General features: G+C 49.4%; 2 protein-coding genes across 5 annotated transcripts in view; one reads left to right on the forward strand and one right to left on the reverse strand.

The window, feature by feature from the left end:
* Positions 1 to 11688, forward strand: part of INPP5A (inositol polyphosphate-5-phosphatase A) — a 260525-nt gene extending 248837 nt beyond the window's left edge. Inside the window, exons 13-16 of one of the 3 annotated variants that reach the window (XM_076339284.1) lie at positions 5554 to 5665; positions 9954 to 10022; positions 11346 to 11382; positions 11528 to 11651. In XM_076339284.1, coding sequence (XP_076195399.1) covers positions 5554 to 5665; positions 9954 to 10022; positions 11346 to 11382; positions 11528 to 11577 — 268 coding nt within the window. In that variant the 3' untranslated portion in view covers positions 11578 to 11651. Of the gene's footprint in view, positions 1 to 5553; positions 5666 to 9953; positions 10023 to 11345; positions 11434 to 11527 lie in introns of all 3 variants that reach the window. The other 2 variants (XM_076339285.1, XM_076339286.1) reach the window with 2 other exon arrangements.
* Positions 11689 to 16923: 5235 nt separating this feature from the next.
* On the reverse strand, positions 16924 to 19412 carry NKX6-2 (NK6 homeobox 2). 2 transcript variants are annotated; one of them, XM_076338145.1, is made up of 3 exons: positions 18711 to 19412; positions 18081 to 18253; positions 16924 to 17227 (listed from the first exon to the last, which is right to left on the reverse strand). In XM_076338145.1, the coding sequence occupies exons 1-3, from the start codon at positions 19123 to 19125 to the stop codon at positions 16979 to 16981; spliced, it is 837 nt and encodes a 278-aa protein (XP_076194260.1). In that variant the 5' UTR covers positions 19126 to 19412; the 3' UTR covers positions 16924 to 16978. The 2 variants fall into 2 exon arrangements, with proteins under 2 accessions (XP_076194260.1, XP_076194261.1); XM_076338146.1 differs by having other exon boundaries at positions 17050 to 17210.
* Positions 19413 to 27357: the final 7945 nt, after the last annotated feature.

Consider the following 27357-nt stretch of genomic DNA (forward strand, 5'->3'; position numbering starts at 1 on the left):
AATGGAGCAAATCAAAACTGTGTCTCAGCTCTTCTCATAAAAAGCTCAGTTTTCATCGATGCTTTATAATTCCATCCCATCTCAAATCTTTTGTATTAGAAACAATTCAGTGATATAAAATGTTGGGACCATGAATAGATGAGAACAAGTAGTCTTTGAATAGGAGGCATTTCCACTCCCTGAAACATGATAAAGTTTGCCTAGATTCCGTATGAATCTAGACATAGGATGCAGAGTTTCTCAGAATGACCTTTATTGTACTAAAAACGATTACATAGCTTAATTTTTCCTCACTTTTGCCTAGTGGGTGTTGTCACACTACTGGGAATGTCTTGACCATAGAAAGCAGAATCCCTAAAGCAACACCAAAACGCATTATCAGCAGCAGGACATACTCACTGTGTTCACTATGTGCAAAAGTGAGCTGGAAAGCAGAACTGCGTGTGACAGACAGCTTTTAAAGGTAGTAACGCTCCAAAGTGAATTAATTGTTTCCTGTTAGAAAGTACATTTCACCCATCTCAGTAACACATTTTATCCCTTCTTACACAAGAGAAGAGTTCATTAGGAGCATTTTTCCTGTCTGGAAATGCCAGTTAAGGAGACATTTATATACACAGTATTGTTGGCTTGTGTTTCGAGTTAAGGCGCTGCTGACAGGATGGTTTATGATGTCAGAAGACTTTTCACCCTGCAGTAAGTATTTCTGTAAAGGTGTCTAATCATCTTTGACAATACCTGTCAACGGCAGTAGTGCAGTAATATTACTGACGCTCTTAATGGTTTATTTTCCCCAAACAATTGCCAAGTAGCTCTCATCCTTATTAACTGTAATTCCAGTAGTTCATTGGACAGCCTGTTCCTTATTAACAGCGTTAGTTAACAATTCCTCGAAATGTTCGGTTAAATTTTGACATTGAGCATTATATTAATAACGTTACTTTAATTAGTACCTTTTGGAAGTTTTATTTAGAAAACCCACCTGACAGTAATCCTTCTGGTTAAATAAAATGAGTGTAAATGAAAGAAAAGTTTGTGAAACAAGGTAGAAAAGAAGGTAGAAGGAACATCTTGAGAAAAAATAAATCCTGAACAACTGGAGATAAATTGTACAAGCTTCTCGCATGGATGCTCCAGCTCCAGAACCGCCTGTCTCTTTGCATAACTCTACTGGCTGGCATACACAGAGAGTAACAGGCTGTTTTGGCTATTAGTTATTCAGCTAACATGAGTGGTTAAGGTCCTAAATTTCAAATTTGCCACTGTTTTAAACAGGGCAGAAAAGTTGTTCCACATGGAATTCCTCATTTCTCCATTTGTATTTTTAAATATATATAATATAGTTTGTGTAAAAAAAAGTCAGTAACCATACTGAATACTAAAGTTAGGAAGTGTGTATAGTCTTATCTTAGCACCTGTATGTGTTAGCATTATATCTATTTATCATTTATATTTCAGTGGTACCTAGAGGCCTTTACTGTTATGTCATCAATTTTACATGAGCACTCACTATTCATTCTCAAGATCACTGTTTTCTGTACATTGCACAAGATAGATTGTGATTGAGGCAGAATGCTACTGAAAGAAAAAAAAAAGACATTCTTTCCTGTCTAGTCATGCGACTGAGAGAGCTGGTTCTCCCTTTTTCTCTGCCACAGTCACAGTTCTGATGGTCAAGACTAATAATGCATGCACAGAAAGGTGGCATGATGATCTCCTTCTGGGAGATTAATACTGGAATTTTTAACGTTTGATTATTTGGTGTAGAGTCCTTAAAATTATTTTTATCAAATCTGCAGTTGTTTTTATCAAGCCTGTAATTGTTTGTACAATTCATAGATCAGAAAATCTGTTAACTGGAATTACTGAGTTTTGAATTAAGAACTGTGAGTTCCTTACTTGCCTGGAGTGGGTGTGTTAAAAGAGGCTGGAGATGTCAGCAAAACAAACCTATTTTAAAACAAAGCACTTGATAGTAGACAATCTTATGCTTAATGTCTTTTGGAAGATGCGTATTACAAGAATAGTTCTGCTTTTTGCATGCACACTAATTTAAATGTACATTATTCTTTAAAAGAGACTATTTATGCTTTATTTCAAAGAAGCAGGTGAGAAGTGGGGTTGAAAGGAAGGAAAAGAGGAGATAAATTGTGAAGCCACCCTAGAGAGAACAAAAAGTTAATAGTCAAATAGAAGTGTCTATTAGCACACTTGTATCTTGGTTAGCCCATTGAAGTCGGTGGAAATAACTTCCAGTTTCTTGAGTACCATCTTGAGTCTGTGCTATCTGGGCAGTTGCTGTATTGGAAGAAGCAAAATGAGTGTCGTGACTTTATGTCCTGCTTTTTCTGAAATATGTGCTCTCCTGTTAGCTACCCTGTTGGGCACTCTGCAGCCTTCACGGTTCTGGGGCCAAGTTTGCCAACTTCAGGAGATGTGTGTTTGCAGGGAGTGCTGGAGCACACCCAAAGGCTGCATTCTGGTGACAGATTTTGCATACAAGACTGAAATTGAGAGTTGTTGTGTGGCAGTTCTGAGGCTTTGGGCGTTTTCCTTGTGTCTTTGATTTTTGCAACATCTTTCTGTTATGGCAGCACCAGAATCATCAGCCTGGCTTCCTGAAATGCTTATGCATCTGTCTGTCTCCTCTTTCGATTGCTTCTATTGACTGGTTTTAAATCCTGTCAGCTGGTGGGAAGGCAGCTGAACGAGGTAACATCATGTAAGACACCAGAGTATCCATAGGGGAGAAAACCCTTATAGATGCTCCAACCAAGTAAAAGCTTCAGAGTTCACAAGAAGATGATTCAATTCTGGAAGCAGTCGCACTATTTTCTTTCCACTGTTCATTTAACTACAGAACAGGATGATGGAGGCAACTATTGGCGTGTATGTTGTTTGAAAAGTTTTATTCTGTAATAGTATACATTAAGCTGTATGTTTCATGAAAATTTCTTCAGTGACAGTCTTATTCCAGAAACCTCTAATAGAGCTTCTATTTGCAAAAATCTATTTAAGATAAATGGCATATAATAAACCAAACTATCCTGTCCCCAAAACCTGTTAAGTCACGCAAAAGAATCCTTCCCAGCAATTTTGACTCATATTTAGCTATGATCACTTTTTGAGCCCACCTACAAAAGAAGCCTGCTTATTCCAAAGTGTGTGTGACCCTTCTAGAGCATGAAGGAGGAGAGCAAATAGTTTTCCTTATTTTTTGGGGGTGTATCTAGTTACGATTTTTTATTATGTCTATGTCAGCATTTCACTGAGAGTGAGACTTGCACAAGCCAAAGAGGCGGTGGTGCGGAGGGAGAAGCCTTATTCATTAGAGTGCAGCAAGACAGAATGCTTCCACACTTCTGACCTGAAGGAAGGATGCTGCCTTATAAAAAGAAGAGCTTGCCCCACTTTATTGTATTAAATTATTACCTACAGATCATTTTGTCTGGATAACTTTTGCAGCATTTATTTTCATCTCTGTCCCAGCCATTAGAAATCCGATTTGTCAAAGATATTTGTAAACTACAGTAACTTCTTGACTGGGTGATCAGCGCTAAAGACCTTGAAAAATTGGCAGAAGTTTTCACCCTGTGAAAACGTTAAGATCAATAAAGCAAATTGATAAATACCATTTCACAGAATATAGGCTCTCGGATGAAATGCTCTAACACATAGCAGTAACAGATCATTCCAGGTACAGAACATCATACTTTCAAAGCCATATAGTTAATGCTGTAAAAGGAAGGATTATATGAAATGTGATTGATTCTTACACCTTATGTCGTAAAAAGTAGCTTCAGTTTTGTGGGGTTCTTGAGTAACTAAAGAAAGAGGTTACCAGAAAAAGTCAAGCCTTAAATTGCAGACAAAGAGCTTCTACTACCAATAGTATTACATCATCAAAATATTTCACAGACACTCAGAAATAAGCTGTACTTCTGTATGTCAGTGAAGCAGCAAATTGAATTCTCATAATATGTTTTGAAAATGAGTCTTGTTAGGTTTGATGAGGTGGAAAAGGTACTGAGATCACTGGTTTGTTCCAATACGTTCAGTACGCTTTTCTTGGATGTTTGCCATGGCTAATCTTTTTAATGGCAGTGTAGCTTGTAAACCCATTTGGTAGAAAGCTATATGTCTCAGTTTCAGAGTATCACACCAAGTAGGGTGGTAAATAAGTTTCTCTTCAAGCATGCAAACCCTTTTGTTACAATACCAGAAATTTTATTTTAACACATATATCATGAAAACTTCAGTATTTCCTTTATGAATTCAGTGATGAGCAGAATAAAATGCAAATGTCATTTTAAATACACCCACACACACATATGTAGATAATATGCACCAGCCTTCTGTGGTTTTTTTAAAGATGTTTATCAAGGACAAACTTCAATTCATTCAGGCCCAATATTCAAGAAATTGAGCCTGTCACAAACCCTCTGGATTTCTCCAAAACCCTTCTTTGGCTACTTACCCATGCTATTTTGGAAATGGTCTGGGAAAACAGTGGGCCTTACAGCATGATGAGCCATCATCAAATTCAAAGTTCTATTGTATTAAACTAGTGAGAACATTTGGATAAAAGGAGGAAAACTTTGGCTTCAGCCTCCTGACAGTTGAACCAGAGGTTGCCGCTTCAGGTGCTTTAGACAACTTCAGCCTGTGGGCTCACACAGGCATGTTGAGTTAAATTATTTTAGGCTGTTCTGTAGGTTAAAATAAACACTTTCTGTTGCCTTTTAAAGCTAAGTTAGAATACACTGGAGATCCCATAGAACATTTATAATGACCCCACGGCATAACTACCATTTAATCAGCTTCTATTCCAGATGTCTTTACAAAATAGTTTACTTTTTGTTAACACGATTTCATATAAAGGTACAGAATCTTATGTAGTCAGCATCATTTTCCTTAAACGACATTCCTAGTTCCTTGGTTCTGAAGAAATCCCCTGAAAAGCCTGCTTTCTTGTCATAGCTTCCTTTCTGTCAGCCTTAGAGAATCCGTACAGGTGGGGTTTGTGTACAGCTGCAGAGATCCCAGTGCTCTGAACTCTTGTTTTCTGTTAAATTATTCCTGGATAGTTCTCCGTGAGAGAATCATGCAAAGAAATCCCATGAGATGAACCTTTTTTTCCCCAGGTTTCGTTTTTCATCTTCTGCCTATTCATTTTCCATAGTCATAGCCAACAGCCTACTCCATACTTGAGTTGTTGTTGAGCTGATTTTCATACTTTCACATACATCAATAGTCTGCGGTCTTTAAACACTCTCACGTGCAAAAATGCAAGGTAGGAGGTGAGAGTTTTGAAACTGTATGTGTCTTAACATGTTGGCCTTAAGTAGGATTGTAGATAGGAGAAGAGAAATAGAGAAAGAGCACATGAGAAAGAAAGGGGGAGGAGAAAAGAAAGATGAATAAGTATGAGAGGTGTCTAAAAAAGCTGCTTTTTGCCAGTTAAATTTTTTAATTAGTGTGGTCATTTGAGCCAGAGGTTTTGGGCTGCTTTGCAAAAAGTTGCTGATGGTTGTGATTGTGATTTATTTGCAGTTATCCATACAGCGAGGACTCTAGCCAGGGAAAGCAGTACATGAATACGAGATGTCCAGCCTGGTGCGACAGAATCCTGATGTCCCACTCAGCCAAGGAGCTCATTCTGAAAGTAAGTACGGACCTGCAGCCACCCCGCTGTCTTCGCGTTGTGTTTATCTTCGACAAAGGTAGGTAGGGCTGATAGACTTCTGCTTGTCCTTGAATTTTCACTTGCCTGTAGCAAACGCTCGCCAAGCTGGAGACAGCATATCATGGCTATAATAAACTGTTATGCCTCCAGTGCTTTCCACCCGAGAATGTGGATTTGTCCCAGTTAACCCCTTGGCAGTTACCAAAGCACGAGCTTTCACAAATGCTTCTTTCGGTATCTGAGCTGCCAACACTGGCTGCCTGTCGTCTCTCCTGTGCTGCTTCTGTACTTGTCAGTGCTGTACTGGGATGTTTGTGAACCAGACTAGGAAACTGTGCCTGCTTTAAAGAAGAGTAACAAAAAATAAAAAACCTCCATCAGTCCCCCAATCCAATCCACTATACAGTAACATAAGTAACAGTACTGCCCTTACTAAGGATTCAGCACAGATGCAGACAGAAGTAAGTAGGAGTAGCTGCTGACTGAGGAGTAATGCTTTTGAAAGAAAAACCTGTATAGCAACAGCGTGAGGTACCCGAGTTAGAAGCGTGGTAGATTTACGTTCCCTCTGTTGCTGATGGTGAGAACTGGATTTCCCAAGAATATGTCAGATCCTAGATGGGCCAAATCTCCTATCACTGTCCTCTGAATGAAGACAGAGTCTCCAGCAGGTAGGCTCCTAACTTTGGTACACCAATTAAGTGCCTAAATTTAGACATTCCATTAGAGCTTTAAAAATACAATTGTGCACTATTTTTAGAACACATAGTTCCTCTTGGGGTTTTAGTGTATAGAGGTAAGGTAAACTTGGTGATGCTCTATCCAAGGTTAAATGACCTAAATATAGTTCAGGAGCCTTCGAATTTTGCTTTTCTCTCGTTTTCTCTCTCTCCTCCTTACTCCACTCTGCTCTCCTCCTTTCCTTGGAAACCCTGAACCAGGTCAGCCGTTTACTTATGCCAACTTACACTGCCTCTGTTTTTTCCTGTGTGCTTGTTCCTGACGACTGGAGACCTGTCTTGTTTATGCTGGCTATCAATTGTTCTAAAGGACCAAGAACACATCAGAAAATTGGTGTATGGTATAAGGAGATCTCACCCATGCCTTTCTGCTCTGAGCTAAATTTTCCCTGCTGTGCTAGGCGTGGCCATGAGTGCGATGCAAGAATGAACGTGCTGTGACTTTTCAGCACTGTTGCATTGAGGTTATCTTGCTGACCAGACTGTATGACTGTCTCATACATAACAGACTTACCAAACCCAAAATTGCCCAAAGTCATGTGTCTGTCTGTACGTTCCTGTATAACTAATACAGTTTAATGGGAGTGAATTGCATAAAATAATCTTTGCAAATAAATCCGCATTCTACAGCTTCATGGCTTTTTTTTTTCTGTTTAAATTAATGAATCCCTTGAAACTTGCTTTCCTGAAGTTTATAACCTTCTGTTTCTCTCTCTCATCAGGGTTATTTATCTCATGATTAGACTGTTTGCTTTGCAGTATATAACTCCCTGAAAGGCTGAGAACATGTTTTCCATAGCTACTCAAATTTCAATTCGATGTACTTCCTCACACATTTTAATGTGCAATGTGTCTGCGTGATATCTTGAAGTTTCGCCCAAAATTTTAGACAATGCATATACTGCAGTATTTAATAAAAAAAATTGTGAAGCTAAGAGGAATACAGGCTTTTAGTAAAATAGTAATGTCAAAATCAATGTTATTTAATCTTCTTATACAGAAATATCATATGAAAAAGTGAGACTTTACCCAAAATATTACAGATAGTACTTGGCACCCATGAAATTCCTAAAGAACAAAGGATTAAAACCATGGAAAGAGTGGCCAATGAGGGAAGATTTTTTTTTTTTAAGCTATGAATAAGGAGATAGAAGTGTACACAAAGGCTTGAAGAGTGTAAACAGTACAGAGGGAAAGGAATTCTTTCAGATTATCTAGGGGGGTATAACTTGGCTATAATGGGAGAAAATTAAACAAAGGAAAACAAAGTTGGAGCATTAAAGAAATTTGTAACTGTGAGGTCACTTAGCCCAATTCCTAGTCTCCATGGAACAGAAACCCAGTCAGTTGGATATTCAAAGCTTAGATTTAAAAAATGCGTATAATTTTGTCTCTGCAGCTTTGCATTTGCAAATTATGAGCATGCAGTTTGGGACATCTCCAGAAATGCTTATGCAAAACTACAGATGTAGATGAGGCCAAACTGGCATGGTTGTTTAACTCAGTGAGTCCATACCAAAAAGGAGTTAGCTTATCCAACTTGAAACCAGACTGTAATTCTGGCACATAAAACTTAATGAAAATATTCAGTAGAAAAGAATGCTGAACTGATAGAGGAAAGACCTTACAAGTTTTTGTGGTTCTACAGAGTAAGCAGTGTTTGCCTTGCCATTGAGAATTTATTCCATTGCAGAGACTTAAGCTTTGAAGCTTTAAAAGGAACTGTGAAGAAAGTAAAAGCAAATTTTAATTAACTGGTTACGCTGTAACAAATCCTTAAAATATAAATGTATATGAATTTTTAAAGAATTTTTGGTTGTAACTAGCTATTGAAAATTCTTATGCAGGTAATTATTTTCTGGTATCAATTTTTCTTATAGGCAAATGAATTTATTTTTCTGTCTTCGCAATTCTGTACTTTATTTCAAACAAAAATTGTAGTAAATCTGCATTTTAATCCTATGTAAAGAAAGGATAGTATGCACAAACTGTCCAGTGTGTTCAGCTACACGGTAGGCATTACAGATTGTACAGACATGGGGCTGTAAACAGCTTTCATGCAACATCATCTATCATGCTATGGTCGGTTACCTCACCATCATGTTATTTTATGCTTCCTGAGCCCTAAAACACCAAAGGTTGCCCACTGCTAGGGAGTTGCGTTGATGCCTGATAGCATGAAGTAATGAATGCTCAGCCAAGTGTATATTGTTTCTGCTTGTGCACCACTGTAATTTGTTTATCTGTCTAAAGATTATGCAGTTGAAAATCCACAATTTTATGCTGCCTTTGTAAATTATCAAGTCGCTTTTGATGAATGTATCCCCACTTCCGATGCTAGTGGCATTATGATCTTGAAATATTGGAAAGTGCTCATGCATACAATGCAGAAGGTTATGTTTTTATATTTTTGGCAGACAACCGTGCTATAAAGTAAATCTGACCTTAAGCTTCCTTACTGCATTAAAGATAATTCAGTTTTAACTTTATAGTCCTAAATGCTACTGTTTATATAAAGTTATTGCCCAGTCAAACTCGACTGATTACAGATGAGAAAGTCTTGACTGTTTCATACAAAATAAATTAGTATTGCCAACTAGTTTAAAGCACATCTATGATTGTATTAGAGACTTGAGAGTGTGCAGATTGCAGATTTAATTAGCTTATAGGAATTGTTTAGCATAATAAGAAATTGTCTTGTATGGCAATGTATTTGTATTTATTCCTGAAGTACTGTGCTAGAGAATCAAAGCGGATCCTCAAAATCACGTTTATTGCAAATGGCAGAAAGATGAGTACATTTTATTATTCATTAAGCTACAAATGCTGAAGAAGTCAGTGTATAAGGATAAAGTTCAACATGGAACAAAATGAAAGCAATTCATAATGGAGACTGGAGGAATGTCATCTTTCATTTGCTGCTGATTTTCTTAAAATCACTTCATGCTTTTTTTCAGATGAAGAAAAGCATCTTATAGAAATGGTTAAAGATTATAGTCATAAACTGTAAATAATTCATTCATCTCCCTGAACATTTAAAATCACCTATATGATGAAATCAAATGCTCTTATAAGGCAATGTGGATTGCATTTAATTTGAAGGACAACATATATCCCACCTAATTCAAGAAAAATTGTGTGCTGTTCTTAAAAAAGGACTAGGCAAATGTGCTAGCTGCATTTCACTGGCAAAAGGCTGGAATGCAATCATAACTGAGTCATTCATTTCATCTATCCAAGTGTTACTCACTAAAATTTCTTGAGGTCCCAGCAGCAAGGAGTAGATGCACTGACTTCATGAGTTATTTTACGTGGACAAATTGCACAAATTACTGCAAGCGGTACTGGACATAAGCATTCATTCTACATGGTCTTTCTGTGGAGAAGCCAGGCAAAGATGTGTTAATACCACTTCATTCAGAAACTGGTTTGAACTATTGGCATGAATTATTTCCATATTTCTTTCTGTTTCTGTAATCTGGAGGATACTTGAACTGACTAGTGTTTTGTTGTGGTTTTTTAACTAGTCAGAAAATGATGAGAAGATAGTAATATATGACCACATTGGGCCAAATGTCTGCATGGGGGATCACAAGGTAATTAAATTAAACATTTTAGTCTTGTATCTTCTGAGTCTTTTTTATTAGGAAGGAAAATGTATGCACTAGTTTCTCTTAGTTTTATATTTAAGTCAACTATATCTCTGTCCTATTTTTAATTTAAAGCCTCAAAAATGTTTTAAAGTTGAATTGAGCTGAAATCAGCCAGTATATTAGAGTAGATATTTGTATGAAATCAAGTAAAGAACAGGATGATGTGTGCTAGAATGAAAGCATGATACAATACAAAAGGAAGAGGAGCAACTGTCTGTGCACTTACAACTATTCTTGTAAAACAAAAGTATTTTCATAGGGTTATCAAAATTGCTTCCAAAACATAGTTTCAATTAATTTGGTGCCTAGCTGCGTATTAGTAAAATAACATATTGGCAGTTCCATATTTAAGCAACAAGTGAGAAAAAGGGTATAGAATTACATAAATACCAGTTGATAAAGTGAAGAAAAAGACATGAATTTTATAAACAATCTTGTCTGCTGAAGATCCCAGATGGAAAGCTAAGTTAGAAATACAGCAAAACTGAGGATTCGCTTTCTTTGAAAAAAACTGATCGAGGAGTAACCTCTGACAGCCTATATAGAAACTATATAAAACCTATATAAGAACTCAACTAGAAACTTGCAAAAACTTGTAAACTGTATGACAATGGTAATGTATCAGTCCTGGAGACAGTGCTAAGGCTCTCGAATGATAATTCAGTGATGGATAATGGGTAATTACATGTGTGTACGCGTGTATGCATGTAAATCCACATTCACAAATATACAGCTATATTTACTTTCATGGCCAGAGTTCTTGTGAGACAGAGTATTGTTTTTCTAAGGAAGAATGCACTTAAGATATTTGGTCCAGAATCGTCCAAGTCAGATTTTAAAATACAGAAGTTATACTAACTTCTCCAGTAAAACGAAAAGCTCAGTGTGTCAGCAGCTGAAGGACAGCCAGTTCGGAAACAGTAATTTTTGTTTCCTTTGTCACCAGTGTAATTAACATGAATTTTTTTAGCACGGCACTTTCAGTGGAGCTAATTATGTGATAAAAGGGAGTTGTGTATGGGACCCAATCCTCTTCCCACAGAAATCGGTGGCAAATTTTCCCTTAGATTTCAAGGGGAGCAGAGATCCGTAAGGAGCTGATGTAGTTCTGTTGTGCATTTTGGAGTTAGATTAATCCAAGAAATTATTGCATCGTTTTGTTTCCAGTCATAGAGGAATTTCTGTTGTGTTTGCTACTGACTGTAAAAAAAAAAAATTGTTTATATTTCAAATGTGTAACTTCTATTTTTCCCTAACTTGCTGCAGCCTGTGTTCCTGTCCTTTCGAATAGCTGCTGGGGCAGGTAAACCTATTGCAAATGTGCACAAGTGTTGTGTCGTGCAGTGATGTGGTGGTAAATATCATTTTTTTTCCTTTACGTTTATATTTTCTACATCATTTCCCCTGTGTTTATTTTTCTTTTTAAAAAAATGCCAATTCTGCAACAGGAAAAAGATGCCTACGAAACGAGAAGATTTTCCGTGAAACCACACTGTAGCAAGGAGGGGAAGGAATACGCGGTATGCTGAAATACATAATCGTAACAACTGTATTGATAAATCAAGTCCCGAGTGCCACATTTTTAGACTGCTGATCGTACACTATGCTTCAGCATCTGGACTCTGTTCGAGAAAAGCCTCACATACCTCACTGTCTTGTATGTTCATGTGACATCAAGTAGAAATGTGGAATTATTTTTTATATATATGTCACAATTCTGTTGCCAAAACTCTAAATAGACAGCAGAGATGTTATGTATTTTAGATTTCACAACTTTCAACTTTTAATAAGTGTTTGTCAATGTGGAAAAGCTATTTCAGCATATTATAAACTTTTAAAGGTGTCATGCCTAACATTATATATCTTTACCACTTTGGGGTTTTGTACATTGGATTGTATAGATAGAGATATTGATGGTTTTAAATGGTATTTTCTTTGTTGACCAAGGCTTATGGTTTGTGTTTTAGTTTTAGTATTTTGTTTTCCATTTTTATAATTTTTTCTCATGTTATTTACTATACTGCCATGTTACATGGTTTTTGAATCACACAGCAGCTGCTTTCTATACATACATATATATGTGTGTGTATATATATGTATGTATGTGTATATATACACAGATATATAAATAATTTATAAACCTGACCAAAACTTACGCTAAATATACTTTCCAATATGAATGCTTGAGAGTGCCATATCAGCAGTTAGTGTTGGAGTCTTAGCAGGTTTAGTTAAGTGTACATCAACAACCAACATTTATATAATAAATAATATATCGCAGTGCCATCCTGGATACAGATATATAGCATACTATATAGCACATATATTAGCAGTTTCACTTTGTTACTCCTATAATCCCTTCTTTCTATGTAATATTAAGGATTGAATGTGAAGTTCTTAGCTAGGTTTGGGTGTAACTTTCCAGAATTTTGTAAACTGTTTTTGTCCGTCTTTTGTTACTGTTTTATGGTGCCAAGTATTCTATATTGAAACAATAACAACATGGGAGAAGAAAATAATAGTCTGCTTCAGGTAGCAACTGCATTGGACACAGACTGTATTTATACAGTGTTAATGAAATAAAAACCGACTGTAAATTTTCCTGGTTAGTAGCTCAGTGCAGCCTACAATATAATCTTGTTACGAACATTTTTCTCCCACCACTAAATACAACATTAAAAGGTGATTAGGGAGTCTGTTGATGAAACACAAATGTATGTTTTATTGATTTAATTTAGAACACTACAGAGTTCATGGACTGCGTGATGGCATTAGATTGATGCTTGATTTTGGTATAAATCACTACCATTGAAGATGATTTGATGTCCGCTTGCAGAACGTTTTCTCAACAGTACAGTCTGGGTTTATATTAAGTACTGTTGCCCAAAGGGTGTCTTGCAGCTCTGTATTGTTATTGTGCCATGTCGCATTATAACCACACGGTAATTCTATTTAAGCGAACTCAACTCATGATAACTTTGAAGGCCTTTAGAAATGAGTACTCTGGTTCTCAAGCAATAAAACTGATCATGGTGAATATGGCTGTGTCTGTCCCTTTAATTTGGGCGTTGGGGACTACAGGGACATTATTAAATTGTCACATTTCTTATTAATGAGTTACCTTTTAATCTCCTGCCAATTAACAGGGTTATTTTTCACGTGAAAACCTGTATAATAGAATGCAGTCCTAGTGTTAATCAAAACACAATACAAACCGAGGAAAAGGCATTTAGGAGTTTGTGTTAGAGTGCTAATGTACAGCGAGTAATACAGCTTTACGGGCTATTCATGAGATGCCAGTCCCCAGCAGTTCAATAAATGTGCCACCATAAAACTCCTTCGTGATCATCTCTGGGTTTAGGAAAAAAACACAGCCTTTTCAAACTCAGACCGAAGCCTCATTTATAGATCAGCTCACCAGAGCTATAAACTGCGAGACCATAAATAGCCCTAATCCATCTAGAGGTGGTAGTTACACAGGTGACCTGTCCAGGTAATTTGTTAAGAGTCTCGGGTCTAATCCGCAGAAATTCATAAAACGCGACTTCAGCATTTAAACAAAAGCCAGAGGCGTTATCTCGGGAAGGTGCCAGGCTCACTGGATGAGCAGGGCTGCAGGGATAGTCCCAGATGGCGTTCCCGTCTGCAGAGCGCTGGAAAGGTCAACGAGTGAGGGTTCTGCCGCCGGGAAGGGGCCGGTTTCTCCCCGATTCTCGTCTGCCAAAGCCTGTCCGCGACCTGCGGCTGCGTTCCTGCCATGGCACCGCCGGGCTCTGCCTTGCGGGGAGGCGGCCGCGGCCCTCGGGGCGCTCGGGGGGCAGCGGCTCCGGCCCCCCGGGGGTGTTAGCCATGCGGGTGCGTTACAAAGCCACCTTGTTCTAGAAAAAGATACTCATCACTGAATATAGATTTCCGAGTTCCTTGGGGCACATTTAATTTAAAGGAATATGGAAAGGAGCAGGTGTGAATAATCCGACTTTCAAGTGCGGGTATTTTTTTATCCTGCCATTTTCCCTTAGGAGCCGGGAAAACGGCTCCGGTTCTTCGCTGCGGTTCCAGCGTCGTGTCTCAGTATGTTCAAAGCCGGGGCGAAGATTAATTTCTAAACGTGATTTACTCCGTCTGTAACCGTGGTACAACTCGAGTGAGGTCTCGCCAACCCACTGCTTTCAGTGAGTAAGAATTTGCAGGATCCCCCCTCCCTTCCCCTGAAATAAGGAGCTGCCCTGACAGAAAGGCGAGGATCTGCTCAGATCTGAGTGAAACACATCAAAGCGAGCGAAGCGCATGGCCCGGAGTGGCGGCACCTGGATCCCGGGGGGGGAGCGGCGTTCGGCGGCCGCCAGCGGCAGAGCCAGGCCGGGACGCCTGGGGCGGCTCCGCGGCGGGGAGGTCCCGGTCCCGGCCCCGGCCCCGGCCCCGGCCCCGGCCCCGGCCCCGGCCGCGCAGAGGGGCGCGGAGCGCAAGCCGGCGCCGCCGAACAGAGTCAGAGCCAGAACCGGAGCCGGTCCCGCGCCTCCGCGGAGACTCCGCGGCCCCTTCCCGCAGCGGCAGCCGCACCGACGCCGGCAAGGGGCGCTCCCCCATACGCGCGGCAGCTGCGCGGTGGACGAAGGGCGCCGTGCGGGGCCGCGGCCCCCGGCACAGCCTTTGGGCTACAGCGGCCCCGGCTGCGGGCCTCCAGCGCTGCGCGGGCCGCGCAGAGGGGCCGGCCGGGGCCGCAGCTCCTGCTCCCCGGGGCCTGGCCCCGCCGGGCTGGCGGGCAGAGGCGGGCCGGCCGCATCCGTCCTCGGTGCGGGGAGCCCGGGAGCGCCGGCCCGGTCCAGCGCTGCGGCAGGCGGATGCAGGACGGCGCGGCTGCGGTACGGGAGGCACCGGGCCTCGCAACTGCCCGGAGTGCGCGGGCTGCGCTAACTGCCCCGTCCCGTCCCGCCGCTCCGTGCCGGGGGTCGCTTCCTTCCACTGGCTGCCGGGCAAGTGAAGCAGGGCCGGCCCGCAGTGCGGCCGTTGCACTTGCTCAGGCTGCGAAGCAGTAGCCAAGACACGGAAAGAAAAGAATGTCTCATTCATTAAAAAAAAAAAATGGCAAAAAAGGCGGCTTGACAACGGAGCTGGCTTACACCCATCAGGCCTCGAATACGCCCGAGAGGAGAAAAGCAGAGCCTTGGGCAGCTGCGAGGCACCTCGACGGCTGCGTAATTACCTGGGTCTCGTTATGGGCAGGTCGTAAACGCAACCTGCAGGTGCAGGGAAGCTGCTGCTGTGTGTGCGGGCCGGGGCTCGCGTTCCCAGGAGCTCGGCGGGAAGGCGCGGGAGGGAGACAGTGCTCGTAGACTTCCGCCGCTAAGCTCAGCGAGTTCGCCTTCGGGGTTTTTGCAGCGGTCGGTGCCCGGGTAGCGCGGTGGGACTTGTCCCAGCCCCTGCCTCCCCCCTCCCCGGAGCAGTTCGCATAACCTGCCAGCGGTCACCAGAACGTTTTTCCGTGCCAGGAACCGGCACGGTCTCGGCCCCTGCACACGGCAGGTTCAAGGCTACACGTTCAGCCCCGTGTGTCCCTTCTTTTCGGGGGTGGGAGTGTCAAGCTCGCCGCTTCCCGTGCGGCAGTGAGCCCCGCTCCCGGCGGTGCCGTCGGGGCAGCCGTCCTCTGCCCGCACTCAGGGCCCGGGGCGGCGGGGCTCTCCCGGCTCAGCCCTCCGGCCCCCTGCCGCGGCCAGCCGCCGCCGCAGCGCCTCCTTTTCCCCTCCCGGAGCGGCGGCGGGGCCGGCGGGGCCAGGCACCCGGCTGCAGGCGCCGGCTGGCGGGGCGGGGGCCGCGGGCCCTGAGGCTGCGGCCCGGCGGGGCGGTTGCGGCGGCGCCGGCAGGCCCGGGCCGCCCGGAGCGGGGAGGCGGCGGCGCCCAGGTGCGCGCCCAGCGGCCGGGCCCGGGAAGGCCGGACCGCGGCCCGACCTAGCGACGCCGCCGCCCCCGCCGCGACCCCGCCGCGGCAGAGGAGCCGGGGGAAACGCCCGGGGCGAGGTGAGGGCAGGCGCCGGCCGAGCGCCCCCGGCGAGCGGGTCGGGCGGGAGCGGCCCTAAAAATTAGGGCCCCGGACTAGTGAAAAGCGAAAGCCAGAAATCGCCCTGCAACAGCTAAGGTGAACCCCGCGCCCTGCGCTCCCCTGCCCCGTGTTCTCCTGGCCAAATCCCGCGGAGCGGAGGCGAAGCCTCCCCCAGCTCGGCAGCGGTGCCGCGGTCGCGCCCGGGGGCTCAGCAGGACGGGGACCGAAAACGAGTAATGCGGGGAGAAACGCGCTAGAGGAGAGGCTTGTTAAATAATTTATTGATTTATACAAAGTCTTTCCAACCCGTGTGGAGACATTATTTGATCCCAATGTAAAATCAAGTGTCCGTTTTTCTCTCGTGCTTTTTTGGGTTGTTTTCTCTTTTGATATTATTAAGCATAAAATCCAGAGGCAGGAGAAATCAAACCGCCAAAACACCGAGTAGAGGGAGGGAGTGAAAGAAAACAGCCGTTTTTACACTAGAAATATACATCACAAAATCTGAAATTTACTATTTACAAAGTGGCTGAGCTTGGATTTGGCGACCCATACAAAACGTAACAAAATCTGATTGTTAGGAGCAGGAAACCGGCAGGAAGGCTAAACGAAAGAGGGGCAAACCTTGGAGGGACACAAAACAAAAACCAAAAAGTTGGAAAAATTCCTCTGAAATTTACATCGATGAGAAGGAAAATAATTTCATAACTTATTCTGTAAAAAATATATACATTTCACATACATCTTAGGCTGTACAACACACCACTTTAAACATCCAGTTACAACTCGTCTCCGCCGCGGCGCCTACCACGGCGGCTCGCCCGGCCGCGGCCGCCCGCGGCAGCCGTCGGTGCCCGCGCCCTCACAAGGTGTCCGAGCTGGTGCTGCAGGGGCTGACGAGGGACAGGTTCGTGGATTTGTGCTTTTTCAATAGCCTCGTGATTTTTTCGTCGTCTGAGTTGGGGTCCAGGGGCTTGTTGTACTCGTCATCGTCCTCATTGTCCGAGCTCTCCTTCAGCTTCTCCGTCTCCGAGTCGTGCTTCTTCTTCGCCGAGGCCATCTCCGCCGCGTGCCGCTTCCGCCACTTCGTCCGTCTGTTCTGGAACCAGACCTGGGCACCGGCACCGGGCACGGCTCAGCCCCGCCGCCGCCGCCGCGCCGCGCCCGCCCCCGCCCTCCTGCCCGCCCGACGGCGGGACCGGGCCGCGGCCGCCCCTTCCCACCGGCGAGGGGGTCCGGGCGCGCCGGCGGCGGCAGCAGCCCGCGCAGGGTACGAGGCCGGAGAGCGGCGCGGCCGCCGCTGGGGAAGAGCGCGGGGAGCGGCAAGGCCGCGGGGCCCCCGGGCAGCATCGGGGAGGGGGCTTGCAGTGACACGCTCGGGTCACCCGCCCGGCTCCTCCGGGGATGTCGCCAGCCGGAGCTGTGCGACGGTAAAAGCAGCGGTTTCGCGGAACCATCATCTGTTGGAAACGGAATATGGTGGCCAAAAAAAGTAACTAGTGCTGGCTGCCAGGGCACTTCAACCCTTCGGTGCACCTGCAGTCTTTGCTAAAAAATTTGCGTGGTTATGCAAGGTAAAGTTGTGCCAATTACTGGACACGGTCTCCGTTGGAAGCTGACCCGTTGAAAGCAATTACCTGCGGGGGGCTTTTTGGTTGGGGGTTTGCTTTGAGGTTTTTTAAGTTATATTATACGTATTTTTCTTAAATCGTTTGCAGCACAAAGAACTCTTAGCACAAAATAAGTTACGTAGAAATTGGCCCAAAATCTATCCAATATCCAAATGTAATTTAAAATATAATTGACTTAAAAAAAAAATCCCTGTACGGTTGTACAGTTTTAACGGTCGCTGGTAATTACTGCAAAAGCAAAACGCGACAGCGCTGCCTCGGCAGTGAGCGGGAGGCGGCGGCGGCGAGAGCCGCTGCCCAGCCCGTGGCCCCGGCGCGCCCGCGGGGACCTACCTTCACTTGGCTCTCGGTCATCCCTAAGGAATAGGCGAGGCGGGCTCTCTCCGGTCCTGCCAAGTATTTCGTCTGTTCGAAGGTTTTCTCCAAAGCAAAAATCTGCTGCCCAGAGAAAGTCGGTCGCGAGTGTTTCTTCTTGCCGTCCTTGTCCAATACCATCCCCGTCTGAGCTGAAAGCGGAGGAGAAACAGCTCCGTCAGAGACGGGGTCTGCACCGATCCCAGCTCGGAACCGGGTCTCCGCCCGGCGCTAAGGGGGGAGCGGGCTGTGGCGGGGCTGCTTTGGGTGTCCGCCGCCGCTACGACGCCGCTGGCTCTAGCGCAGGATTCGGTCCGGGGACATCTCGGGGCGCCGCGGCGGGCCGAGGCGACCGGCACCGGCCCGCTTTCGGGCCTGCCTTCAGGGCGCCGCGCCCGCGGCCTCCGCCGGGCCGTCCGCCCCGTCTACCGCGCTCGTCCGCCGGCCGTCCGGGGCGCGGGGCCGCCCTGACTCCCGGCGCGTCGCTCGGCGGCCCGGAGGGGTGGCCCGCGCCTCCCGCCGGCGGAGCCGGGCCGGACCCCAGGCCGCCTGCCGGGGAGGCACCGCGGGCCGCGCTCCCCGCGCCCCGCCGGAACCGGCCGCACTTACCGGGACAGGCGAGCCGGGGGTCTCTCCAGGGAGAGCCCTGCACCACTCCCGGCCAGAAAATGGGCGGCCGCCCTGGCAGCTCCGCTAGCGGCTTCGGGTAGCGGGAGACGGCCGCGGGGTTGAAGTACATCCCCGCCGAGGCCGCCAGTCCGTTGATGCGGGGCAGCCCGCCCAGGAGGTTGCTGGCGGTGCCCACGGGCCGCCCCAGGATGTCGCTTATTCCGTGCGGCGTCCCCAAGGGGAGCTGCGTGTTGAGTCCGCCCAGGGCCGGCGCCTTGAAGCCGGAGGGGTTCTGCAGGGTGTAGGGGAAGAGGGAGGTCTTCATCTCGGCCATGTTGTGCAGCGCGGCCAGCGGCGTACTGCTGAGGACGAACGCGCTCTGGCGATTAGCATCCATCTGTCCCACCGCTAACATTTGTGGTCATCAACGAACGCGGGTCCTTCTCCAACCACGCCGGCAGCTGCTCCGTTGTAACCCCACGCCAGGAGCGCCGGCCGCGGGCGGGACGGTCGCGTCTCTGCTTGCAGGTTCAAAGCAACAGCAAGTACCAAAGTTTGCTGGGAGCAGGAAAACCCCGGCGCTTCTCCGCCCGCCCCCGCAGCTCGGCGACGCGCACCGCGAACTTCCAGGCTGGAGCGCGGAGAAAGCCAAGTCGGGGCAGCACGGCAAACCGGCGGGGAGGGAGTCCTGGGGCGAACAGCCCCCCGCCGGCGGAGCGTCCCCGGCAGGCTGCGGCTCCCGCACTCCGCGCGGGATCCAGCGGGAGGGGAGGGAGGGGAGGGGAGGGGGGCACCGGGACGGGACGGGACCGGAGGGGTGGGCGCCGCTGGGCTGGGCTCCGCGCCTCGCCTCGGCCGCGCGTCCCGGCGGCGGCAGCGGGGGACCCTCCGCGCCGCGCCCCGGGGCGCAGATAACCGCGCGGGCACCTGCGAGCTCCGCGCCCATTGGGCGGCCGCCTCCCCGCGCCGCTGCCGCGGCCCAATCGGCGGGCGGCGAGCGCCCCCACCCCGACACGTCACCGCCGGGCCGGGCGGCCCCCGGGCGCCGTGGGAGCGCGCGGAGCCGCACGTGGCCGCGCCGCGGCCGACGGGACCCCCGCCCGGGCCCGGGCCCCGCCCGCCGCGGCACCCGCCAGGGTCAGCCCCGCCGCGCCCCGCTTCGCTCCCGGCTCGCCCCCCCACCGCCGCCCCGGCCGCTCGCGTCCCGTTTTCCTCGGCCCGCGGCGCGGCACGCAGCGGGCGCTTTGGGAAGGCGGCCGCGCCGTCCCGCCCGCCGCGTCGGGCCCTTCCCGCCGGGCGCGCCGCCGGCGCCTCTTCGGGCGGCGGGATCCGCCTCTGAGCCCGAAAGGGCTCGGCTCCGGGAGACCCGCCCGCGTCAGCGGGGCCCGCCGAGCGCCGTTCGGGTGCCGGCGGACGGCGGCTCCGCTGCCACGGGGCTGCTGAGCGGGAGAGGAGCGGAGCGTTACTGCCCGCGGCCCGGTTGCTGTTCTGCCGGGCGATCGGTTCCGTCTTCAGTTGCGCGCCAGCCGTTCCCCTTGCGTTAGGGTCGAACGTTTAAAGCAGGGTTAGGAAGGTGATCTTACGTCCCGGAGCGACTGTGTCGCCCAACTTGCTTTGTAGCCGGCTTTGAAACAGGCTGGCGCCAGAGCGGTCCTTCCTCCCTTCCAGCGCCGGCGGAGCGGTGTAGCCCCTTGTCTTTAAAGGGGAGAAATGGCTGTTGCATCATCGCGGAACGAAGCTCGTTCGCACAAATAAAACTACCACCGGTATTCTCCTTAATCGAAAACATGCTTACTTGTCGAGAAAAGAAGAATTCGGTTTTGAGGTTTTTATAGAAAATAAATCCGGATAAAATAAACGGGGTTTATAGTGCGCTCTTCGCCTTACAACTGCCTTCTCCTACGGTGTTGATGCGTCGTTAACCGAGGAAAATACTAACCACAACAAGTGGGAAATTAAAACTTTTCAAAGTGTTCACAAAGTGAACATGAATCGACCTCATCACACCGGAACAATTATTAAAACGCGCGTTCCTTTGGATGTAGTTATGTCTCTCGTCAGAACCGTTTGCAGGTGAACAGGGTTTCGTTTCACCTGAAACGACAGCCCTAATGTCAAAGTAAGTTTGGGAGGCAATTGCTCGGGCTCCATCAGTGACCTTTATTTTCAGCCGCTGTAACAGCCTGTGTGTCTTGTTACATGCATCCTCGTAAGTAGCTTAACGTATAAACGTGAGATTAAAAACGCCGCCGCCCTAAAGACGGTTTAATAAACGACTTCATTGCTTTCTCCTCTATCTGTGGTAGGCAGCAGCAACAAAGCCAGCAGTAACGGGTTCATCAAGCTCTCTTGACTAAGCCCCATCAGCGCTCTGTCCGCTGTCATTCCTGCAACGCCTGCCTGTATTGGGAAGGAGTTGGAGGGTGCCATCTGCTCTCTCCTCCTCCGGCGCGGCTCAGGCTCACGGAGCCGCGGGAAGGTGTTGAAGGCGGCCCGGCGCGACCGCCCCCCGGAGAGCCGCGGACCCGCCCGGCGCTCCCGGGGCGCGGGGGCGTCCCGTCCCGGGCGGGCAGGGGCCGGCGCGCCGCCCCGCCCGGGGGCTGTCTCGGTCTCTGTCTGCCCGTGCCTCCCCCGGTCGCACGCAGCCGGGATTCCGCCGAGGCGGCCCGCGGTCTTCCCCCGTCCCGCCGCCGGTGGCGGTGCTCGGGGCGGTGGAGCGCAAGCCGGGCCAGCTGCGCGTCCTCCCGCCGAGCACGCCGCACCGCCCGCGGGTTTTCCGCCTCTGGATGCGAACTCTCCAGCACTGACCGTTTCGGCTCGGCTAACGGGCCGGTAGCCTCTCCGCCCCGCTCGGGCGGGGGCCGGGCGCTAATCCGGACACCAGGCACGGGCAGCGACCGGTCGTTCCCCGAGGAGCAGGCCCCGCCGGGACTCCGTTGCCTTGCGCGGGACCGATGGAATAGGGTAAGAGCGCGGCCTCCGCCACCCCCGCGTCGGCGGGGCAGGACCCACCCCCCGCAGCACGCCCCGGCCGCCCCGACGGGCTCGTTTGCGACCGGGCTGCGGTGCCGGCGGCAGGGGTGGGCCGGGGGCGCCCCGGACCCGCGGCGGGGCGGAGCGCAGTGCCCAGCCGGACGGGCCGGGCCGCCCGCCCGCTCGCTGCGAGGTGGCAGCGGGGACCGCCCTGCTCCCCCGGGGACACCGGAGTGTCCGTGTCCCGCCTCCCCCCAGCTCCCGCGGGACGCTTCTCGGCTCCGGCGCCGGTCGCAGCCGGGAGCGCGCAGGCACCCGACGCGCGTTACCCCCGGCTGCCTCTGGCACCCGCGGCGGCTGCGTGGCTCTCCGGGGGCCCGCTGCCCCGGAGCCCCGGCCGGCAGCAGGCGTCCAGCAGCGCGGCCTCTGGGCCGGCGGCCCGGCCGTGCGAGTCCCGAGGGGCAGCTTCGAAGCACGCCTCCCGCTCCCGTCCCCTGGGTTAAAACTCGCGCTAAAACAGTGCTCTGAGGCCGGCCGATAATTTGTATCTGTCATCAGTGACGCTTGTTGCACATTAATGGTACGTTTGTCCTGTTCATTGACTTTCCTGCAGTCCAACACCCCTGTTTTTCCAGGTGGAAATATGTGGGGTTTATCTCTGCAGACCCCGCGGCGTGATAAAACTGCTTTTGTGTCTTTCCTTCCGGCCCTCCGACGAGGGGGGACACCGAAGGAGGCTTCCCGCCTCGCGGCCCGCCGCTCTCCGCGGGAATCACGGGCAGGCATCTCCCGTGCGGCCCCGCCGCCGGCTCCGGCTCCCCGCCCCCGGGCGGGTGGCGCGTCCCCTCCTGCCCCACCGCTCCCTCTCCCCGATGCCGCTCGGTCCCCTCCTCTCGGCCGGACTGCCCCCTCCCGCAGGGACGCCCGGAGTGCAGCCCCAGGCGGCTGCCAGGCTGCTCCAGGTCCAAACGCTCCCTAAGTCTTAAGCAAACCCCGTTCCGGCTGCAGAGGCCGTGCCGCTCGGGGACGGCGCAGCGGCAGGGCAGCCCCCGCGACGGCTGCGGGGCGGCTGCACGGCGCGCTCCGCCGGTCCCGGCCCCGATCCTGGCCCCGGCCGCTGCCTGTGCGCCTCCCGCGCCCGGCCCAGAGCCCGGAGGCTCTCGCCCTGGGTGATGTCGGTAAAACAAGCTGGGGCTTCGCCGCCTGGGAAGCGGGCCGTCCCGAGGAGCCCGCAGCCCGGCGGGGTGCCGGAGCGCCGGAGCTCACTGCCTCCGGTGCTGGCGGGCATCACTACCCGCCGAGCCCGCTGCCTGCGGCCGAGACCGTTTTGGCAGAGGACTTACTAGAGTGGAAATAAAACGGTCTGAGACGTTTCTGATAACACGTACGTTGCGCTGCAGATAAGGGCCCTCGGCCGGATTAACCTGGGAGCGCTAGAGCCCGCTCTGGCCTGCCGACACGCCGTGTTCACTTTACAAGACGCCGCTTCCTGGAGGTCAATTTCGGCGGAGGAAAACAGGCACGGGCCGCGGGCTGCGCCGCGTTACCTGGCCGAGCCGCCCCTGCAGCCGGGCCGCCCCGCCCGGGCCCCGCCGCGCCTCCGCCACGAGTGACGGACCGCGCTCCGCCGGCAGTGGGGCGCACGGAGCGGCGGGGGCGCGGGACGCGGCGGGTGTCCCTCCTGCGGGCTCGGCAGAGCGGGCCCGACCGCCCGGGCCCGACCGCCCGCGCCCCGCTCCGCCACGCTCCCCGGGGCCCGGGCCGGCCTCCGCCCGCCTCCTCCGCCGTCCCGTCGCGGGCTGGCGGCGCCCCCTGGCGGCCTCGGGCGGTGGTGGCCGGCGGGGCCGGTGCGCGGGGCGGCCCGTCCCCCCCCGCCCTCCGCGCCCTTCCCGGCGGTGCCCGAGCCCGCCGCTCCCCGTGGCGTTTCCGCCGCTCCGCTCTCGCACGGAGGGCGGGAGGCGGAGGTGTCGCGCCGCTTTTCTCGGCCCGGTTACCGCTTTTCTCCGGGAGCGGGCGCGTTGTGGCGAGCGCCGGGCGGTGAGACGGGGCGCCGGGTCCTCGGTGCGAAGGGGTCCGGACGGAGACCGGCACCGGCGTTCAGGGAGACTTACGGGGGTGCCTCCGGGCCGTCCCCTGCGGCGGTCCCCGCTCGCACAACATGGCTGCGGGGAAACGGAGCGCGCCGTTTCCTTCGGCTGCGAAACCATAATGTGTTTCTATTGGGCTGTTCTCGATAATAAAGACGGCATTTTATGCACATATTTGGATGCAGTTCCAGGTTGGGCAGAGGATTAATTTCCACCGTTTAATGAGCGTTTTGTTTTGCCCCTGACATGAGTAACCTTTCTTACAAAGGACATGGAAGCAGAACTGAGATTAGTAACATCAAACTTGTCTGAGACTTACGCATTCCGACATACTCGGAATGGAGATTATAGTACATTGTCCACTATTAAATACTGCAGCACAGATAACTTCAGACAAGTTCTGTTTAACCTTCCGGTACTTCTTTTTGTCACGCATACGGCCAAAGTACCTTTTCTTGTAGCTTCCGTGCAGCTGCAAATGTCTGAGAGGCTGTGTACTAAAAGAAAAGAAACAATGAATAAGAATAATCTGTGTTTTATGTTTATTGGGTGTAAATGCATGTGCTTTCTGTCTCACTTTATGGACTACAGAGAAGTCAGATGCGCAGTACATGAAAGCATCCCCCACTGTGTTGTACATTATTCCAAAGTGCAGCTGTAAATGTCTGTGTCAAAACAGAGTGATTGGGGAAGGGGGAATTCAGGGCAGCTCTCCGCACAGGCTTCCTTTTCTGAATTATTCTGCTGCTGGTGGAGGTAGGAGTGAAGCTAGGTAGGGGAGGGAAAACGATGTTGTCGCATGGAGCTGCTTAGAGCGTTAGTGACAAGAGAGCAGGAAAATCCATGTTGAGGCCCTGTAATCACGCTGTCTGCCCGTGTTCCTGACAGTACGGATGCTGCTTCTTCACAGCATATTTAAAAGAGATCCTTGTGTTTAAAATTGAGGGGCGTTTTGGGCTAATAACGCAGTCACTAGAAAACAGTCATTTTAGACTAGATGATCTCTGTTGAAGTATCTTCACAGGATGATATATGTTCTAGGAAAGGCCATATTTAATATTTTTCATTATGATTCTTGGCACAAAAACTAGGAATGTGCAAATGGTGCAGAGCTGAGAGTCCTCATCAGTATAGAGCAGCACACAAGAGAAACTGGATGACCTTGAGAAGAGTAACAGAAATGTGAAGAAATGTAAAAATGCAAAAATGAAGTTATTGCCTTAGAGTATGGTATTATTACAGTATTGTACTTAGGGTAAAATACGAAACAACATTTCATACACCTGTGGCAGAATTTAGACTCTTACAGTTAGGAGAGAGATTTGCAGAATGTTTTTCCCATGGGCTTGAAATTGCAGAGAATAAAAATTCTATGATGGTGCACGCCCAGCGACCTTGGCAGAGCTGACCATTTAGGTGCTTGTCCTGTATCCGCTTGAGATTGCAGACTAGGGTGACGTTCAAGACAGACGAAGAAAATCACTTATGTAACAAGGGATCAGATTTAACAATCTGGGAAATCCCTTTCTCTCTCAAACGCATTTTTTGTTTGCCCTTGTTACTCTACCCACTCCTGTGCGCTGTCCTCTCCATTCTTCCTGCTTTGGAGAGGCACTGCAGAGCCCAGGGCAGCGGAGGAGCAGAGAGCAGCTGTGGAGGAAATCAGCCCCTGACAGGGTACATCCGCAGGTGGAATTGCTCTACCTATTCAGGTATCTGAGGGTTTCCAGTGTATTCACTGTTAAGTCGTATGTACCCGGTAGTTTTGACTTCTTCTTTGAACGCTTCAGGGCGAAGTCTCATGATAGGTCTGCATGTAGGCATAAGGCAGACTGGGCCCCCCCCCCCAGGTGATGTATTGCCAGTGTTAGCTCTATCATATGGTCTGAACAAGGGAGGAGAGCACGCAGCAGGGAGTACTGGAAGAATCCCAGGGCCGGGAGGAGTCTGTAACCTTCCCAGCTTCCTCTGCCTCTCTGACACAATCTGGCATCTTCATGCTCACAATGACATTTACTGAAAACTGAATCCACTGGCAGAATAACTGTGATGAAGACCAGAATGCACAGTACAGAAATGCTGCTGGTCAGGGGGTCCTTGCATGCCACAGTGAGAAGGAATACATAGAGAAATGTCAGCTGACCAGTAAAATTTATGGATACTGTACTTAGCCATTAAAGGGGGAACACAGTTGCAGAGGAAATAAATTTTTTCTTTTTTTGTGATGGCCGGCCGAGTCATTCTGCTTGTACACACAAAATTGTCTAATAAATAAAGTAACTTTCCATGATTGTGCGAAAATTAATTCTCAAAAGATATGGAAAGAAAAAAACAGCAACAATGTGTCCTCATTCAAGAGTTTGTGCTTAAGCTGCATGGTTTTTTGTTTGCAGTCTGTCATTGTGAACAAAGCAGTACTAAATATCTCTTCTAACAACTGTCTGGTAGTCTGTATTTTTATAGCTTTCTAATACGATGCTCCTAATTACATCCTTAAATTGGAGTATTGTGTTACAAGGCTGTATAAATAAAGCCAACTGAGCACTCATTTATATGTAGACTTCAAGTTGTTCTAACGCTACATTTATTTTTGTAAGGCTGGAAGGAATCTTTTCCTAAATCTTATATCATTCTTCTCCTTAACAATAAATCATGACGGAGTCTCAGTGCCGAAAGCTAGTTATCCCCAGTGGTGTTTAAGCCCAGAATTCCTAGTTGGAAAGTTTGTAGTCTTGTGTCCTTTGCCAGTGATATTTGAGAATTAATTGTAGTGCATTAAGAAACTCATTTGTAAACTGTCTTGCAACTGAGGGATGCAGTTCCCCCTCCACAGAATTTAGTCTCTGTCCTGTGCTGTAAAACTGAAAAAACACTCTGTAATAAAGGTTTTATATTTTGTTACCACCCTTCTAAACTGTTACAGAATTAGAAAATACCTCTGCATTACAGTCAGACTATTGCTACTGTTCAACCATTTCTATGATGGGCCCCGAGTGCACCGAAGGCCGCCCTGGGCCTAATTAGCCATACCTGGGACCTCCCTCCCACGCACCCTCTGCCCCTGGCCCGGGAGCCCTGTCTAAGCTCAGCCCTGGGCCTTTGCCCCTGCTTGCCTGGTTTGGGTGCTGTGGGACTGTGCCCAGTCAGTGGGAATGTTGCTCACGTTGCAGCCACCATTGGCTCCCAGCGCGTCTCGGCTCAGCTCTGAGCCCGGCGTCCCTTGGCAGGTGGTCGTGCCAGACGGAGGCAGCAAAGGCCCAAGGTGTGCCAAGGAGCTTGCTATTGTGGCAGGTCGTACCTGTCAGCACGTGGAGCAGAAGTTTGGTTGCAAGGCTAAATGAGATGCGTTTAGCTCCAAACAAAGGATGCTGTGGCTGAAAGCGAAGCGGCGTCTTTCATAAAACAAATCTGTAAGAGGATGAAAAGCTTTCCCGTCAGTTGTTCTCTCTGTTCAGTTATTTTGCCATCTAGGCATCTGAGTTTTTGGCTTTCAGAAAGCCAAGAAATTCACGTATCTTCTGCCTTTTTGGAGTATCATCCCCCTTCCAAAAGGTGTGCGTTTGCTGCAGTTGGAGCAGAGGCAGCAG

This window comes from Aptenodytes patagonicus, chromosome 5, assembly GCF_965638725.1.
Source record: "Aptenodytes patagonicus chromosome 5, bAptPat1.pri.cur, whole genome shotgun sequence".
NCBI lineage: Eukaryota > Metazoa > Chordata > Aves > Sphenisciformes > Spheniscidae > Aptenodytes > Aptenodytes patagonicus.